Raw genomic sequence first — 15,464 nt, forward strand, 5'->3', positions numbered from 1 at the left:
TACTCTTGGCGAGTTCTGATGGTAATCCAGTTTCTTCTCCTACTAAATAGATCACTTTACAATTCAACTGGAATCTTTTGTTTGTAAGACTCAGAAACTCCCCCACACTGGCTTAAGTAAAGTAAAATTAGTCTCATGTAGCTCAAGGGGTCTGGACCCCAATATCCAGCTGTCTTGAGAGACTGGCCCTGGAACTAGAGTATAGTCTGCAGACAAGCAAGCTACTTTCTCTGCCTTGCTGTTGTTCCACTTCTTTCTTTCTCAAGATCTCTCATCATTTCTGTATGTTTGTCTCACTTCTCTCTTCAGTTCTCTGCTTATACATTGTATCATTGTGCCCATTTCAAAATAGCAGGTTCAGACTTCACTCCTCAGGACCTTTTAGCTCAACTTCCATAAATTCAAATTCTCATTCAGAGAGAATCCTATTTGGTCCACTGTTTGCCAGTTAATTGTGCTAGAGTGGTGGTTGGTAAGGTCAAATAAAGGAACCCTTTTTTTTGACAGATATCTTTTGTAAGAACCAGAGGACTGCATTACTATTCTTAATCTCTACTATTGGCAGGAACCACACCTTACTTTCTGGAACTCTTTTTTTTTTTTAACCAAGTTACCAAATAGATTTTTAAACTTTATTTTCCAATGGAGGATCAACTTCTGCGTCCTTCCACTGGAGAAATATAAATGACAATAATCAGCAATTTCCTTTCCTGATCAGGCTGGGGCAGGGATTGGACAATCTCTCGTAGCCCAGAGTCTCATATGTCTTTATGATACTCCTTATGTCTAAGACTCAGGGATTCCAGCCCCTCCTTCCTGTGAAGCTAGCTTTCAGTGTCTGTAATATTCTATTCAACATCTGAGTTGTCTTTTTTTTTAAGCTGTCCTTTAAAAAAAAATTGTTTTCTTTTATTTTACAATAGTCAAAATCTAGAAGCCTGCTAATTGAGTGCTCTCTAATAGCAATTTATAGTTATGTGGATTTTATGGAATAGAAAAATTTCAAAAATAAATCTGGGTACTGACATATGGTTACCAGGTCTGTATTTTGCCATATAGAGCCATTACAAGCTCCTATATCCAATCGTCATCATGTAATGTTAGCTTGAAACCAAGGAAATTGCCATTTTTGTAGGTCAAAAACAGTTGAATATTGGCAATTTCCTGTGGTTCAATGTAATATATTGAAGCATATTTTAACTTGAGAACTATAGGAAGGATATACTCTTATAATAAAGAACTGACCTTTACAATGGCTTTATTTAACTTTATGAAAAATGCAATATATTTTCCTTAATTTTCTTATTTCATCATGAACCATGAACACTTTGTAAAGGTATGGCACTAATTTTTGATGTGTCCTCTTTAAACACAGGTTTAGGGAAACACAGCTGTGTGAGCCTCTCAGGATCACTCTCATTCCTAAGAATGCTTTTCCCCTAGCCTCTGAGGCAGGGTTCTGGCCTTCCGTTGATTCACGTCATTTTCAAAGAGCAGTCATCTTCTCTCTGAGGCCCTCTCAGGCCATGGTTGAAGTGAATCCTTCACTTGCACCAAACTTGGATATTTAGGGGACATGTTTTCAGCACTCAATTCATTGTCACATTCCCCTCATAAAGAACATGGTTGTATTTACAAAAGGAGCCTCAGTAACCTCCCATGGTTCCTCAATGAAATATGCAAACCAGTTTGTCTATCAACCATGAGTTAAAGATACTTCCCTTTGGACTGCGTTTCTTGCACAACTTTTCTATCATCTCAGACAACTCCCCCATCGCCCTCTATTTCCTACCCAAGGGACCTTCATCTCTCTTACAAGCAAGATCCAGACAGATTGTATAACAAACTGGCTTTGGTTATTAAAAACATCTTTTTAGCTCTTGGCATAATAAGCAAAACCACTCCTGATGAAAAGAAAGTCTCTCTCTCCCATATGGTTCTTGAAAGAAGTACAACTTTCTGAATTTACTGTACATGTGAAAACAATAAACAATTTGCATTTCTTTCTTTTTCTAGTAATTCAAACTCTAACCTGAGGGTTTTAAAAGAATGGATTTAGTAATTTCTACATTGTTCCACTGTTCCACTTTCTGAAATATTATTGATTCTCAGAGAAGTAACTAAGCCTTAGCCAAATGTTTCAGTTTATCTCTCTCTCTCTTTCTCTCTTTTTTTTTTTTTTTTGTGAATCTGTAAATGCGTCAGAAAAACGTTTACTGTAATGTTAGAATGTGCATGTGTTGGCATTAAAACTGTGGTTTTGTCCCTACGGGGAATCAAATGGAAGCAAAATTACAGTTAATTCCTGGTATCTGTAGTAATGGGGAACAGACTGAGTTTGTACCAATAATATTTGAAAAATTTATTTTAGAGATTAGGTTGAACCTTGTCCTACACTAAACCTTTTGCCAGAGATACACAAGTAGTCGAGTCGTTCTTTTTCCTCCTATTCCTGGTTCAGCCAGACTCTGGGGTAGAGAAATAGCCAGCAGGAAAGAAGGGTAGTATCAAAAGACTTATTCACAAATCTCATGGTCATTAGATTTTTCTCAACATGTTGACTATAGCTCTTTTGTGGGAAGAGGAAACTACTCTATAGTAAAAGAGGGTGACACTCTTCCTGTTCCTTTAGTAAAGTGTCTTGTCTTTCCTTGTGACTTAAAGGAGAATCATCCACTAAACTCATGTTACCTCCTTTCTAAATTCAGTTTTCAGTTTGTAACTAAAAGAAAAAAGAGAAGTAAAAGGATTTTAGGGAATTCTGAAGCCTCTTTGAAGCTATTCTCTCAAAAAGGGAAGATTTAAAATACAGCTGAATTGGAAGGAAGCATGTCACCACCAAGCCTTCTATGTCTAGCCAGTAGCCTGCAAGAGAAAGGATTTATTTTATCTGGTTCAGTCTCTGACCATTTGAGAGAAGGAAATTGATTTATAAACTCTTTATGGCCTCATGGCTCTCACAAGGGTTTTCAATAGACCAGAGAAGCAGGGTCTCACTTATTCTGAATCTGGAATGTTTCTTGAATGCAAAACCTCACACACTTGTAGGGACAGGAGTGTACTACACTCGTGGTGTCCAGATGTAATGCTCCAATGATGTAAGCCCCTAAATTGTTCTGGAACTATTACTGTTATCTGCTGAAGAAGACAGAAAATGACTTCCAGTTTTTAAACAGTCCTGGATAATTTTGTAACTCTCTGCTATTCTTAGAAGTAATCCTTACACAATTTTGCAAAAGCTTCATATATATATATATATATAATTATGGTATGGTAGGAATAGGGGAAACCTTAACTACATTAGAAACTTGAAATACAAATGAAATGATGGTTTTAAATAAGGCTGGATATCATAATTAGTACCAGATGGTTCCTTTATAGTCAGGAGAATTCTCCCAAATAGCCACATTTCTTTGTTTGAATGTCAAAATAGAAACTGAATTAGATCCCTGCCCTGTGTCCTCACACTCACAACTTTCGGGGGGTTTTGCTGCATAGACTTTGGGAGATATCCATTTAGACAAAGATTGTATCCTCCATAATATATTCTTTAGAAGGCAGTAGATGTTCTCTGGACCACCTTTTACAATCTCAGAACCAAAGGTTTTTCTTTCCTTCAGGTTTTGTGTGTTTGCTTTTGGTTTTTCTCTTTCTATGATTCACACATTCAGTAAGCTCACCTCCCTGGGAGAACATGCCTCATGGGCTGCAGGGTATCAACTGCATTTGCTGTAGGAAAGCAGACATATCATCAGATAGGGAGCTCTGATTCCCATGGAGAATAGGCAGGCAGAGCAAGGAGAGGTGTCTTTAAGCAAATTCTGTTTGCCATGGAAAACCAGGGAAAATCAAACCAAATAAAACACAACTGATGCCAAAGAGAGTGTTGTTTTTAGTTATTTCCAAGAGACATCAGTTGTTCCTTGATATCTCTAGTAGAAAACCTGTCAGAATAAGTAAATTTATTTCCAGTTTTGTCCTGCTAACAAGTTTTGCCAATTAATCGGTTGCAGTTATCAGTAAGGAAAATGTAGACACACCTAAACTTTTATTATAAATGATTCTCCCAGATCTGCATGTATTTGTTTTGGGGATTCAATGCTCCTTTTGAAAATCTTCAAAATATTTCCCTTTTAAGTAGATGGATTAACACAGGCAATCTCGTTCTTCCTCACTCAGAGAAAACTAAGCTAATGAATGATTCATTGCTTTTCTATCAGTTGGTATTTGATTCACAACAGAATGTAGTAAACCTTAACTCTTACGATGTAAATGGTGGACTTCTTTTTGACAGTCAGCAAAGAGTGGAGTAAGACATTTTGTGTTTAGTCAAATTCGTTAGTACACAGAGTCACAAAATGGTATTTAATATGTAATATTTGGGTGAATAAACAGTGGTATTTCCTCCCTCTCTCTAGATCAACATATTCATTTTATAAGCTCTTTTATTTTTAATTAGTATTAATAATATTATAAAAAGTAATACATTTTGTAATATATGTGACATATAGGTGACCCAGAGAAGGCAATGGCACCCCACTCCAGTACTCTTGCCTGGGAAATCCCATGGATGGAGGAGCCTGGAAGGCTGCAGTCCATGGGGTCGCTGAGGGTCGGACACGACTGAGCGACTTCACTTTCACTTTTCACTTTCATGCATTGGAGAAGGAAATGGCAACCCACTCCAGTGTTCTTGCCTAGAGAATCCCAAGGACGGGGGAGCCTGGTGGGCTGCCGTCTATGGGATCACACTGAGTCGGACACAACTGAAGTGACTTAGCAATAGCAATAGGTGACCAGTGAATTGCACTAAAATTCAGTTTTCCTATGGAATAGAGATTACTCATGCATGTAAATACCAGTTTTTCAAGAGAAAACTGAGACTATTTCTCCAATTAGGTGAAATAAAACCATCCCTCAGTTTTGTATGAGATATCTAATGGGATAAGTAAAATATATTTCCCTTTTTGCAATAGGTGTATAGTTGCTGAAATTCTCCACTTTTCTCTCTAGTGAGTATATTGAATTCTGCATTGAATTCACTGCTTTGAATAATTGAATATTTCACTTTTAAAATAGAGATATATGTTTCACTTACTGATATAAAAACACCTTATTTGGTTTTAATTACCCCATTATTTATATTTTTCCTTAAGGAGATCTTGCTTTCATAGATAGTTTGAAACAAATGATCAATATGCAAACACTGGCTAACCAGCAAAATTGTCATCAGCTTAACATTCTCATATTAATATCAAGATGATATCGATTATGCATTCAGAGATTATCAAGTGCTTGAACATCATGCTGCTGCTGCTGCTAAGTCCATCTAAATTTAGTGCTTATGTTAAATTAAATTATAGTACACCTTTCAGCTGGTAAAGAATCTGCCTGCAATGTGGGAGACCTTGGTTCCATCCCTGGGTTAGAAGATCCCCTGGAGAAGGGAAAGGCTACCCACTCCAGTATTCTGGCCTAGAGAATTCCATGGACTGTATAGTCCATGGGGTCACAAAGAGTCACACACAACTGAGCGACTTTCACTTTCACATTCACTTTTCATATATTTTGTTAATATACATACTTTTGATCATAGATTCTATACTTATAAGCTCATATAGATTCACAGCTTTTTACTGAAGCTGCTTTTCCAACCATGTTTTTTTTGTTAAATTTAGGAGCACTGAAATGTTGGTATTAGAACTGTGAGAAACTGGGCAAGTCATTTAAATTAATTTTTTATATTATTTAAGACTTCGAGTAGACTGCAGGTAAGACAGAAAACAAATATGAAGTGTCTGCTATTAGGGCTACATAGCATTTGTCATCCTTAAAATGACATTTGGAATAAGTGATCTTTCATTTATTCATTTACTCATTTATATGTTCATTAATTCAGCAAATAGATATTGAGTACCTGTTTTGTGCCAGATACTCTGCTGGGGCTGAGACACACTGATGAGAAAATTCAGATTCAGGCCTTGCTTAGAGTTTAGTGGAGTAATGGGCAACATTTATTGAATGTCTAATCTCCAGTTACCTTTAGAGTTTGGACATTCCACAAACCTAAGAACCATTCAGTTATATTATGGAATCTTTAATCCTGGTGGAAGTCAGGGTGATGAAAGTGAGGGGCTGCCTATTTCTTGTTCACAGCCTTAAGCCTAGAGAGCATAGTGCTGCGAAAGGCGACCTGGTGGGAATGTGAGTGGAAGAGTAGGTAGGTACCCTTGGGAAGTGCATGGCAGGAATGGGTTTATTTTTGTTGGAGGGTGAGGGTAAATCTGTGAGTTTGTGGCATACTATGAAAGTGATGATTGTGTTCAGAAGAAGGAAAAGCAAACTTCAAATCTCCTTATATTTTAGTGATTGGAAGGAATGTCAGCACCAGCCTGGGAAATATACACTCCAGAAAAACACCTCTGAGGTCTTGTTTTGTTTCGAGGTCTTTCCATTTCTTCTCTTGTCTAAAATTTGTGTTTCCTCTGAGATCTTTTTCTGTATGGAATGAGGAGTAAAAGAGTTGCCTTGAGGCCAGTGAAATAAAGGAAGTCACTTTTCTGAAAAGAATTTTAAGTGTTAACCCCTCTCTAGTCTTTTGAATTTCTTTGGCTTGCCACTGATGGAGTGGAGGCGATAATCTTGTCCGCAGTTGTGTTTCTAAATGAACGATTCTGTGGACACGCAGAGTGCTGTTCTTGGTACAATAGATTTGTTAGTGGACTGAAGAGAGTGACAATAGATTGACTAGATTTTAGTGCAGCATTCTTTTTAGGATTTGATGAAATGTGACCTATGAAGCAAATTATGGATGTACTGGACTGAATGGGTTTTTTTGACCTCTGAGTGGAAATAGACCATGAGAATCACATAGATATCTATGTCTATATAGTCTCAGGGCTAAGATTTTATAGATATCTATCACATTTTGGAGAGAGAGAAATGTCCTAGGCATTTGAAGAGGTTGTAAAGTGTGGGCTTATTGACCATCTTTAGAAATGTTTTGCTGAAAGAAGGTAATAACACATAACTGACCCTGAATGTCAAGAGACATATAAGGAGAGCCTCCCAATGGCAGTGAGCAGAGGGAACCAGAAAAGTCTGAAGCTTGGAAGATGATATTTGGAAAGTGCAGCTCATTTGAAAAAGAGAGCAGAGAAGCTAAAATTTGATGAACTGGACACAAAGCTGATGCTCCTGTGGACGCCGATGAATGACAAACTGTATATATTGGGGAAATGACTCTTTTAATTTGAACCTTGGCTCTCAAGAAAAGTAGAAATTCAAATGGGAAAAGTGAGAATGTTTGAAAGAAACAAGTAAGTAGAGAATTGAAGGTGAAAAATGTGAGCGTAAGGAACTCATTGTCTACCTCAACCTATTTAATATATATATATATATATATATATATATACACACACATTTGTATATATAAAGAATAAGTGCTAGAGATTTCTCTAGGTGCCTTAAAGCGTCTGCCACATTGTAGCGGGAGACCCAGGTTCAATCTCTGGGTTGGGAAGATCTCCTGGAGAAGGAAATGGCAACCCACTTCAGTATTCTTGCCTGGAAAATCCCAGGGATTTTCCAGGAGAAACCTGGTGGGCTACAGTCCATGGGGTCACAAAGAGTTGGACATGACTGAGCGACTTCATGTTACTTTTACTATAGATATTCAGTTCAGTCCAGTTCAGTCGCTCAGTCATGTCCGACTCTTTGTGACCCCATGGACTGCAGCATGCCAGGCTTCCCTGTCCATCACCAACTCACGGAGCCTACTCAAACTCATGTCCATCGTGTCAGTGATACCGTCCAACCATCTTATCCTCTGTTGTCCCCTTCTCCTCCAACCTTCATCTTTCCCAGCATCAGGGCCTTTTCCAATGAGTCAGTTCTTCACATCAGGTGGCCAAAGTATTGGAGTTTCAGCTTCAGCATCAGTCCTTCTAATGAATATTCAGGACTCATTTCCTTCAGGATGGACTGGTTGGATCTCCTTGCAGTCCAAGGGACTCTCAAGAGTCTTATCCAACACCACAGTTCAAAAGCATCAATTCTTCGGTGCTCAGCTTTCTTCACAGACCAACTCTCACATCCATACTTGACTACTGGAAAAACCATAGCTTTGACTAGACAGACCTTTGTTGATAAAGTAATATCTCTGCTTTTTAATATGCTGTCTAGGTTAGTCACAGCTTTTCTTCCAAGGAGCAAATGTCTTTTAATTTCATGGCAGCAGTCACCATCTGCAATGATATAAGAACTCCCATATGTGTGTGTGTGTGTGTGTGTGTGTGTGTGTGCATGTGTGCATGTGCTAAGTTGCTTCAGCTGTGTCCAACTCTTTTCGACCCTATGGGCCGTAGCCCACCAGGATTCTCTAGGAAAGTATACTGGAGTGGGTTGCAGTGTCCTCCTGTAGAAGATCTTCCTGACCCAGGGATTGAACCTGAGTCTCTTACATCTTTTGCTTTGGCAGGTGGGTTCTTTACCACTAGAGCCACCTGGGAAGTCCACATAAGAGGGCTCTTTTAGACTATATAATAGATAATGCTGCCAGAGATGCAGGAATTTAGCTTGTGTAGAGTATAGAGCTTTGCCCCTGCCTATCTCAGGAGCAGTGACCCCCACCCTGGCCCCCTAGATTGTACAGTGTGACTTCTTTTGAGACTGTGTCCTGATCCTTGTATTCTGTTTCATCCTCTCAGATCGGAGGTTATGACGGACCACATCAAGGCTGCCATTTCTACCTGGCACTGACGGTATGATGCCATGCAGTCCGGGATGAGTTAGATGCAGGGCCGAGGCCTGTCAGGTGACATGCAGAATGCATAATGAACATCTGCAAGAGTAAGGAAATAACTGTGAAGGCTTCTTTATAAGTTGTTTTAACTGAATGCTCACATAAAACATAGGCACTGAAAATAAATTTCAGAAATGTTCAATTACTTTTGATTAACTATACAGGTATTCAATAAATATTTGAAATAAATCAGTTAGAAAGCAGTGTTTGTTATATGTCTAGTATGTTTCTAGAAATCTGATGAAACTGTAGGAAAAATCTTTCAAAAGCTCCAAGGAGTTTATAATTATGTTGACTTGTTTAGAAATAGATGTAATAAAATCTTAATTTTTTAATTTACCAAATATTTGTATATATAAAGAATATGTGCTAGAGATTTTTCTAGGTGCCTTGTAGATATTAACTCCTATATTCATCTAGATTAAATGATCCTTTATTGAAGTGGATTTATGTAGGACTTTTATAGGTGAGTCTTTTGAACAGAGAAATACAAGATGTTAGATATACACAATGGACTTGTGAAAGCCTAGAGATGGACTGTGATCTACTGTGTTTCATGCCCAGAATGCACTCTGTAAATTTGTCAAGTAGGCAAAATTTACTGTGTGTTATTCTTCCTTCAGATGTCCACTGAGCCCTAAGGTGGTTTTTTCTTCATAAAGTCCCTCTGGTTTCCCGATTGTATTTATCTACCTGTGATGTCTACAACACTGGAGCAGGCTCTTCACACTGATGCCGGTGTTGGGCACCAGGAGTTATGATAAGCCGTTTAGGGAGCTATGTGAAGTGTGTTTTGGGAAGTTTCCAGTGACCTTCCTTGTGTCTATAAAGTTTTTGTCTTCCATCAGTGGGCAATGTAGTGAATTTAACCAGTTCACGTGGTACTTAAGACTCACGCTGACTGGAAGTACCCCTTACCTTTCATGAAAAAGCTCAGAGCTACAGGTAAATTATGTGGAGGAATTGGGTTGCAGGAACTTCTGTTTACCCACAAGGTGATTTAAAATGTTCAAACTGAAGTTATAATCCCCATGCCCTCTTCCTCACCAGAACAGACATTCCTCTAGTGGAGGCGCCAACCTGATCCCATCCAAATTCAGTGTCATTCCTAGAATAGCTAACAACCATTGCTAAACATTTCCCGAGTAAACCCAGCTAAAAATAGTATCTTATTTCTAGAGCTCTGACACAAAGAACTCAACACCTTGTTGGACTCAGATAAGCTGACCTTTTTTTTTTTTTGAGTGCTTTGTCCAAGTGAAACTGAGAAGGATGGAGTCTGAGAAATACTCAGGTTGACTGAGTCTAGTAAAACTTCCTCTGTCATCTGTGACATGGCATTGAGTGATGCTATATGGGGCTAAAAGTGCCCGTGGGTCTGCCTAAATGCTAAATCAACTACTTGTCCATGCCTTGGGTACCAAAGAAACATTCATTAACTCTGCCTAATGATCAAATTAAAATTTCACTCTTAAGCTTAGTTGGTACTCTCTGGCGCCTTTCCAACTTGTTCTGCTACAATCTGTTGGAAAGCTGAAGCTCTATCTTGCATTTTTAAGCGAGGAAGATGTATTTCTTTTTAAAGAGGTTTGGGGACTTATGGGGGCTACCCTGATGGCTCAGTGAATCTCTCTGAAATGCATAAAACATAGGAGAGAGGGGTTTCATCCCTGGGCCAGGAATTTCCCCTAGAGAGGAAAATGACAACCCACTACAATATTCTTGCCTGGAAAATCCCATGGACAGAGGAGCCTGGTGGGCTATAGTCCATGGGGTCACAAAGAGTCAAACATGACTTAATGACAGGGTTGAGTCATGAGGGGGATTATTATTAGACCTCCAAATTGATATGTTCCTTAATCCTCCTGAGAACTTTGAGAGAGCAAGAGTTATCATTTCCTTTTTATTAATGAGGAATAGAGGCTCCGATAGGTACCTACTCATGATTCATGCTTAGCAAATGGCAGATATGAAACTAGATCCCAGGTCTTTGGACTTTTCTTGTGTGATATTCTCACTGTTGTTGTTGTTCTTCAGTTGCTAAGTCACGTCTGACTCTTTGCAACCCCATGGACTGTAGCACGCTAGGCTTCCTTGTCTTTCACTATCTCCCTCAGTTTGCTCAAACTCATGCCCCTTGAGTCGGTGATAGCGTCCAGCCACCTCATTCTCTGTCACCCCCTTATCCTCCTGCTTTCAATCTTTCCCAGCATCAGGGCCTTTTCTAATGAGTTGGCTCTTCACATCAGCTGGCCAAAGTATTGGAGCTTCAGCTTCAGCATCAGTCCTTCTAATGAATATTCGGGGTTGGTTTCCATTAGTATTGATTGATTTAATCTCCTTGCTGTCCAAAGGACTCTCAAGAGTCTTCTCCAGTCCCGAAGTTCGAAAACGTCAGTTCTTTGGCACTAAGCCTTCCTTATGGTCCAACTCTCACATCTGTAGATGACTACTGGAAAAGCCATAGCTTTGACTACATGGACCTTTGTTGGCAAAGGTGTGTCTGCTTTTTAATACACTGTCTGGGTTTATCATAGCTTTTTTCCTAAGGAGCAAGCATCTTTTAATTTTGTGGCTGTAGTCACCATCCACAGTGATTCTGGAGCCCAAGAAAATAAAATCTGTCACTTTTTCCACTTTTTCCCCATCTATTTACCATAAAGTATGAGACCAGATGCCATGATCTTAGTTTTTTGAATGTTGAGTTTTAAGCTGGCTTTTTCATTCTCCTCTTCTACCTTCATCAAGAGGCTCTTTAGTTCACTTTCTGCCATTAGAGTGGTATCTGCATATCTGAGGCTGTTGATATTTCTCCTGGCAATCTTGATTCCAGCTTGTACTTCATCCAGCCCGGCATTTCACATGGTGTACTCTAATATAAGTTGTATAAGCAGGGTAACAATATACAGCTTTGACGTACTCCTTTCCCAATTTGGAAACAGTCCATTGTTCCATGTCCAGTTCTAACTTGCTGCTTGACCTGCGTACAGGTTTCTCAGGAGGCAGTAAGGTGGTCTGGTATGCCCATCTCTTTAAGACTTTTCCACAGCTTGTTGTGATCCACACAGTCAAAGGCGTTCTCATTACTTTATCCAGTCTCTGCTCACATGCCCAAGTGTCCAAGGCCTAGTCCTTCACCTGCTGCAGCTCATGTGTCTGCTTTAGTTTGGCAAAGAGAAAAGGCTTTGGGACTAGGAATGGGTCTTTGCCCATAGCACAGCGTTCTCTAATTTCCCCCAGTACAAAAGAGGATCATTTCTATATTTGTTGTATGATTTTCTGTAACCCATAAGAATATCACAATATTTTCTTGTCTGAAGCACAAACTGTATTGTTTCAGCATGGCTGCATTTGTTTAACGTAGATGGTTTGCATTACAATGTCTTGTGCTTTCTTCTCTGGCCTGAATTATTTCTTCCAAGTTAGAATGCTTTTTTTCTACTTTGACATCCATTAAAAATCATTGGCAACATGACCACCCTCCAGAAACACTAATGTAATGCCAACCACAGGACTCAGTGTCTGAAAATAAGAATTGAAAATGAAATTTAAGTTAATACTCTGACAGAAATATTTCCACCCATGTCTTTACTAAAATTTGGTAAAACCTATTCTAGGGAGAAGTGGGAAACATATGAAACCTTTATAGCTACTTCCTATAAAAACTTTGAGTAATTAATGAGAACTTGTCCTTTTTAATCTGTTTTTCTCCTATTTAGCCACATTTCATTCTTTAATTTAAGATTATGTAAATTCGAGAAGACTCTCCCTCTGTCTAGAGCCCGCAGCTGATCAGGCTTCCTGGGAAAGAGCATGGCTTCTCACTAATGATTCTTAAGCTCTTAAAGTTTATATTTTCGTTTGGCCATCATTTATTGTTTCCTTCATGGAACTGATTAAACTCACCAAATGATGACATTTGAAATCAAATAGCTTGGCAATCCTGTGGGCAGTTTTAAATTTTTTAGAAATTTATTTTGGAAACTGTAAAATTTACCCCCTGTCCCAAATCAAAATTAGTTGGCTGGGATTTCCCTACTTTTTCTTCCATCTAAAACTCCCTTCTAGTTTGTTCTATAAGAATGATTAAATCCTAAAGCAAATCATTCTTATTTGCTTTTATATGCTTTATTCAGATTTTCTCTACATTTTTCATCTTCCATCTGGTTTTGAAGCACACAGTCTAATGATAAAGCTTTAAATTCAGTCTAGTCACTTATAATTCCTTAAATGCTCCAGATCTGGTGTGTTACTAACCTATCCTTCCTCCTTTCTTTTCCTTCCCTTCCTTCCTTCCTTCCTTCACGCAAACTATCATAGAAGTTCTTAGGGTAGGCTGTTAGGTGTTAGTAATAGTTTTGATTCCCTTTTCTAGAAGACATAAATAAAAATCAGGCTGACTCTAAAGGTGAGACAGTAAACCCATTTAATACGTAATGATTCCTGACTTTTTTTTTCTTATTGCATCTTCACGGCTTTTATATGTGTTTGGAGAACTGTTAGGAACATTAAACCTGGAGAACAACAGGACAGTTCTGCAGCTGTTCTTGTTCCTCAATAGTCTATAAACCTCAGGGCACCACATCTCATACCTTTGCCCAGATTTTACTTTAGATTAATGTGTTTAGTCACTCATCGGGTTTGTAATATGTCAGCCTTATTGCTACTTTCTAAGAAAACTTAGTTTGTTGCTTTCTAAAGTTTACTGTTTTGTCTACTGTTGATTACTGTGGATTGATACAAACCTAAAACTTAATTATTTTTTTCCCAGAATAATTTTGTTCCCTATTGATCTTTGGGTGTTCTTTGGAAGGAATGATGCTAAAGCTGAAACTCCAGTACTTTGGCCACCTCATGCGAAGAGTTGACTCATTGGAAAAGACTCTGATGCTGGGAGGGATTGAGGGCAGGAGGAGAAGGGGACAACAGAGGATGAGATGGCTGGATGGCATCACTGACTCGATGGACGTGAGTCTCAGTGAACTCCGGGAGTTGGTGATGGACAGGGAGGCCTGGCGTGCTGCGGTCCATGGGGTTGCAAAGAGTTGGATATGACCGAAAGGTTTGTGCAGTGTATGGAAAAAGGTCCTGTGACTGACTGAATGTGTCAAAGGTGGTTTGTGGGATTTTGTGTTGAAGATTTCTCTCTGGATGATGTGCCACAATCTGGTAGACCAGTTGTTGATAGCAGTCAAATCGAAACATTAATTGAGAACAATCAACATTATACCAGGCAGGAGATAGTTGATATACTCAAAACATCCAAATCAAGCTGTTGAAAATCATTTGTACCAGCTTGGTTATGTTAATTACTTTGATGTTTGGATTCCACATAAATTAAGTGAAAAAAACCTTCTTGACTATATTTCTGCATGCAACTCTCTACTTAAACATAATGAAAACATTCCATTATTAAAATAAATTGTGACAGGAGATGAAAAGTGAATACTGTACAATAATGTGAAATGGAGGAGATCATGTGGAAAGTAAAATGAGCCACCACCAACCACACCAAAGGCTGGTCTTCATCCAAAAAGTGATGCTGTGTATATGGTGGGATTGGAATGGAGTCATCTGTTGTGAGCTTCTTCTGGAAACCAAACAGTTAGTTCCAAGTACTTCTCCCAATTAGACCAACTGAAAGCAGCACTCAACAAAGAGCATCCAGAATTAGTCAACAGAAAATGCATAATCTTCCATCAGGATAACACAAGACTGTATGTTTCTTTGATGATCAGGCAAAAAATGTTATAGCTTGGTGGGAAGTTCTGATTTATCCACCGTATTCACCAGGCATTGTGCCTTCAGACGTCCATTTATTTTGGTCTTTACAAAATTCTCTTAATGGAAAAAATTTCAATTCCCTGGAAGACTGTAGAAGGCACCTGGAACAGTTCTTTGCTCAAAAAGATTAAGTTTTAGGAAGATGAAATTATGAAGTTGCCTGAAAAATGGCAGAAGATAGTGGAACAAAATGGTGAATGTGTTGTTCAATAAAGTTCAGGTGAAAATGTGTCTTTTATTTTTACTTTAAAAATGAAGAAACTTTTTGGCCAACCCAATATATGGCAGCCCTTGGAGAAGGCAATGGCAACCCACTCCAGTACTCTTGCCTGGAGAGTCCCATGGACGGAGGAGCCTGGTGGGCTGCAGTCCATGGGGTCGTGAAAAGTTGATCACAAATGAGCGATATCCCTTTCACTTTTCACTTTCATGCATTGGAGAAGGAAATGACAACCCACTCCAGTGTTCTTGCCTGGAGAATCCCGGGGACAAGGGGAGCCTGGTGGGCTGCCGTCTATGGGGTCACACAGAATTGGACACAACTGAAATGACTTAGCAGCAGCAGCAGCAGCAGCAGGGTGTATCTATATTTTTTCAATAAGACAGTCTTATCTTTTGTCCCAGGCTGAACATAGACTGATCAGCTTTCAAAATGTGCTCTTGTGTTTCTGGGGTCATATTAGGACCCACTGAATCAAAATATAAAAAATAAATAAAAAGGACTAACAAGTTTATGGTTAATAGCCCATAGGTTGTTTTTTAATTTCATTCCAATTTTTTTCATCTCATTTTTACCTTATTAGACTCCTACTGTGGTTTTTTCCCACTATATTGAAGTTTTATTGACAAATTGTATAGAAAGTATAGTGTGATGGTT

The 15,464-nt window shown here is 38.8% G+C and overlaps 1 protein-coding gene across 10 annotated transcripts in view; it reads left to right on the forward strand.

Moving 5' to 3' along the window:
- LOC147369891 (V-type proton ATPase subunit S1-like protein) overlaps window positions 1-14,244 on the forward strand; it is a 71,519-nt gene extending 57,275 nt beyond the window's left edge. For 9 of the 10 annotated variants that reach the window (XR_015168056.1, XR_015168060.1, XR_015168057.1 and 6 more), the window contains one exon: window positions 8,709-9,006. Coding sequence is in view for 2 of the 10 variants with exons in the window: in XM_086412852.1 (XP_086268978.1) it covers window positions 8,709-8,768 (60 nt within the window). In the remaining 8 variants the exon portion in view is untranslated. Of the gene's footprint in view, window positions 1-8,708; window positions 9,007-13,574 lie in introns of those variants that run through there. The other variant, XR_015168058.1, reaches the window with a different exon arrangement.
- Window positions 14,245-15,464: the final 1,220 nt, after the last annotated feature.

Source organism: Bos grunniens, chromosome 7, assembly GCF_055505025.1.
Source record: "Bos grunniens cultivar Pamir isolate PY7600 chromosome 7, Bosgru_T2T1.0, whole genome shotgun sequence".
Classification (NCBI taxonomy): Eukaryota; Metazoa; Chordata; class Mammalia; order Artiodactyla; family Bovidae; genus Bos; species Bos grunniens.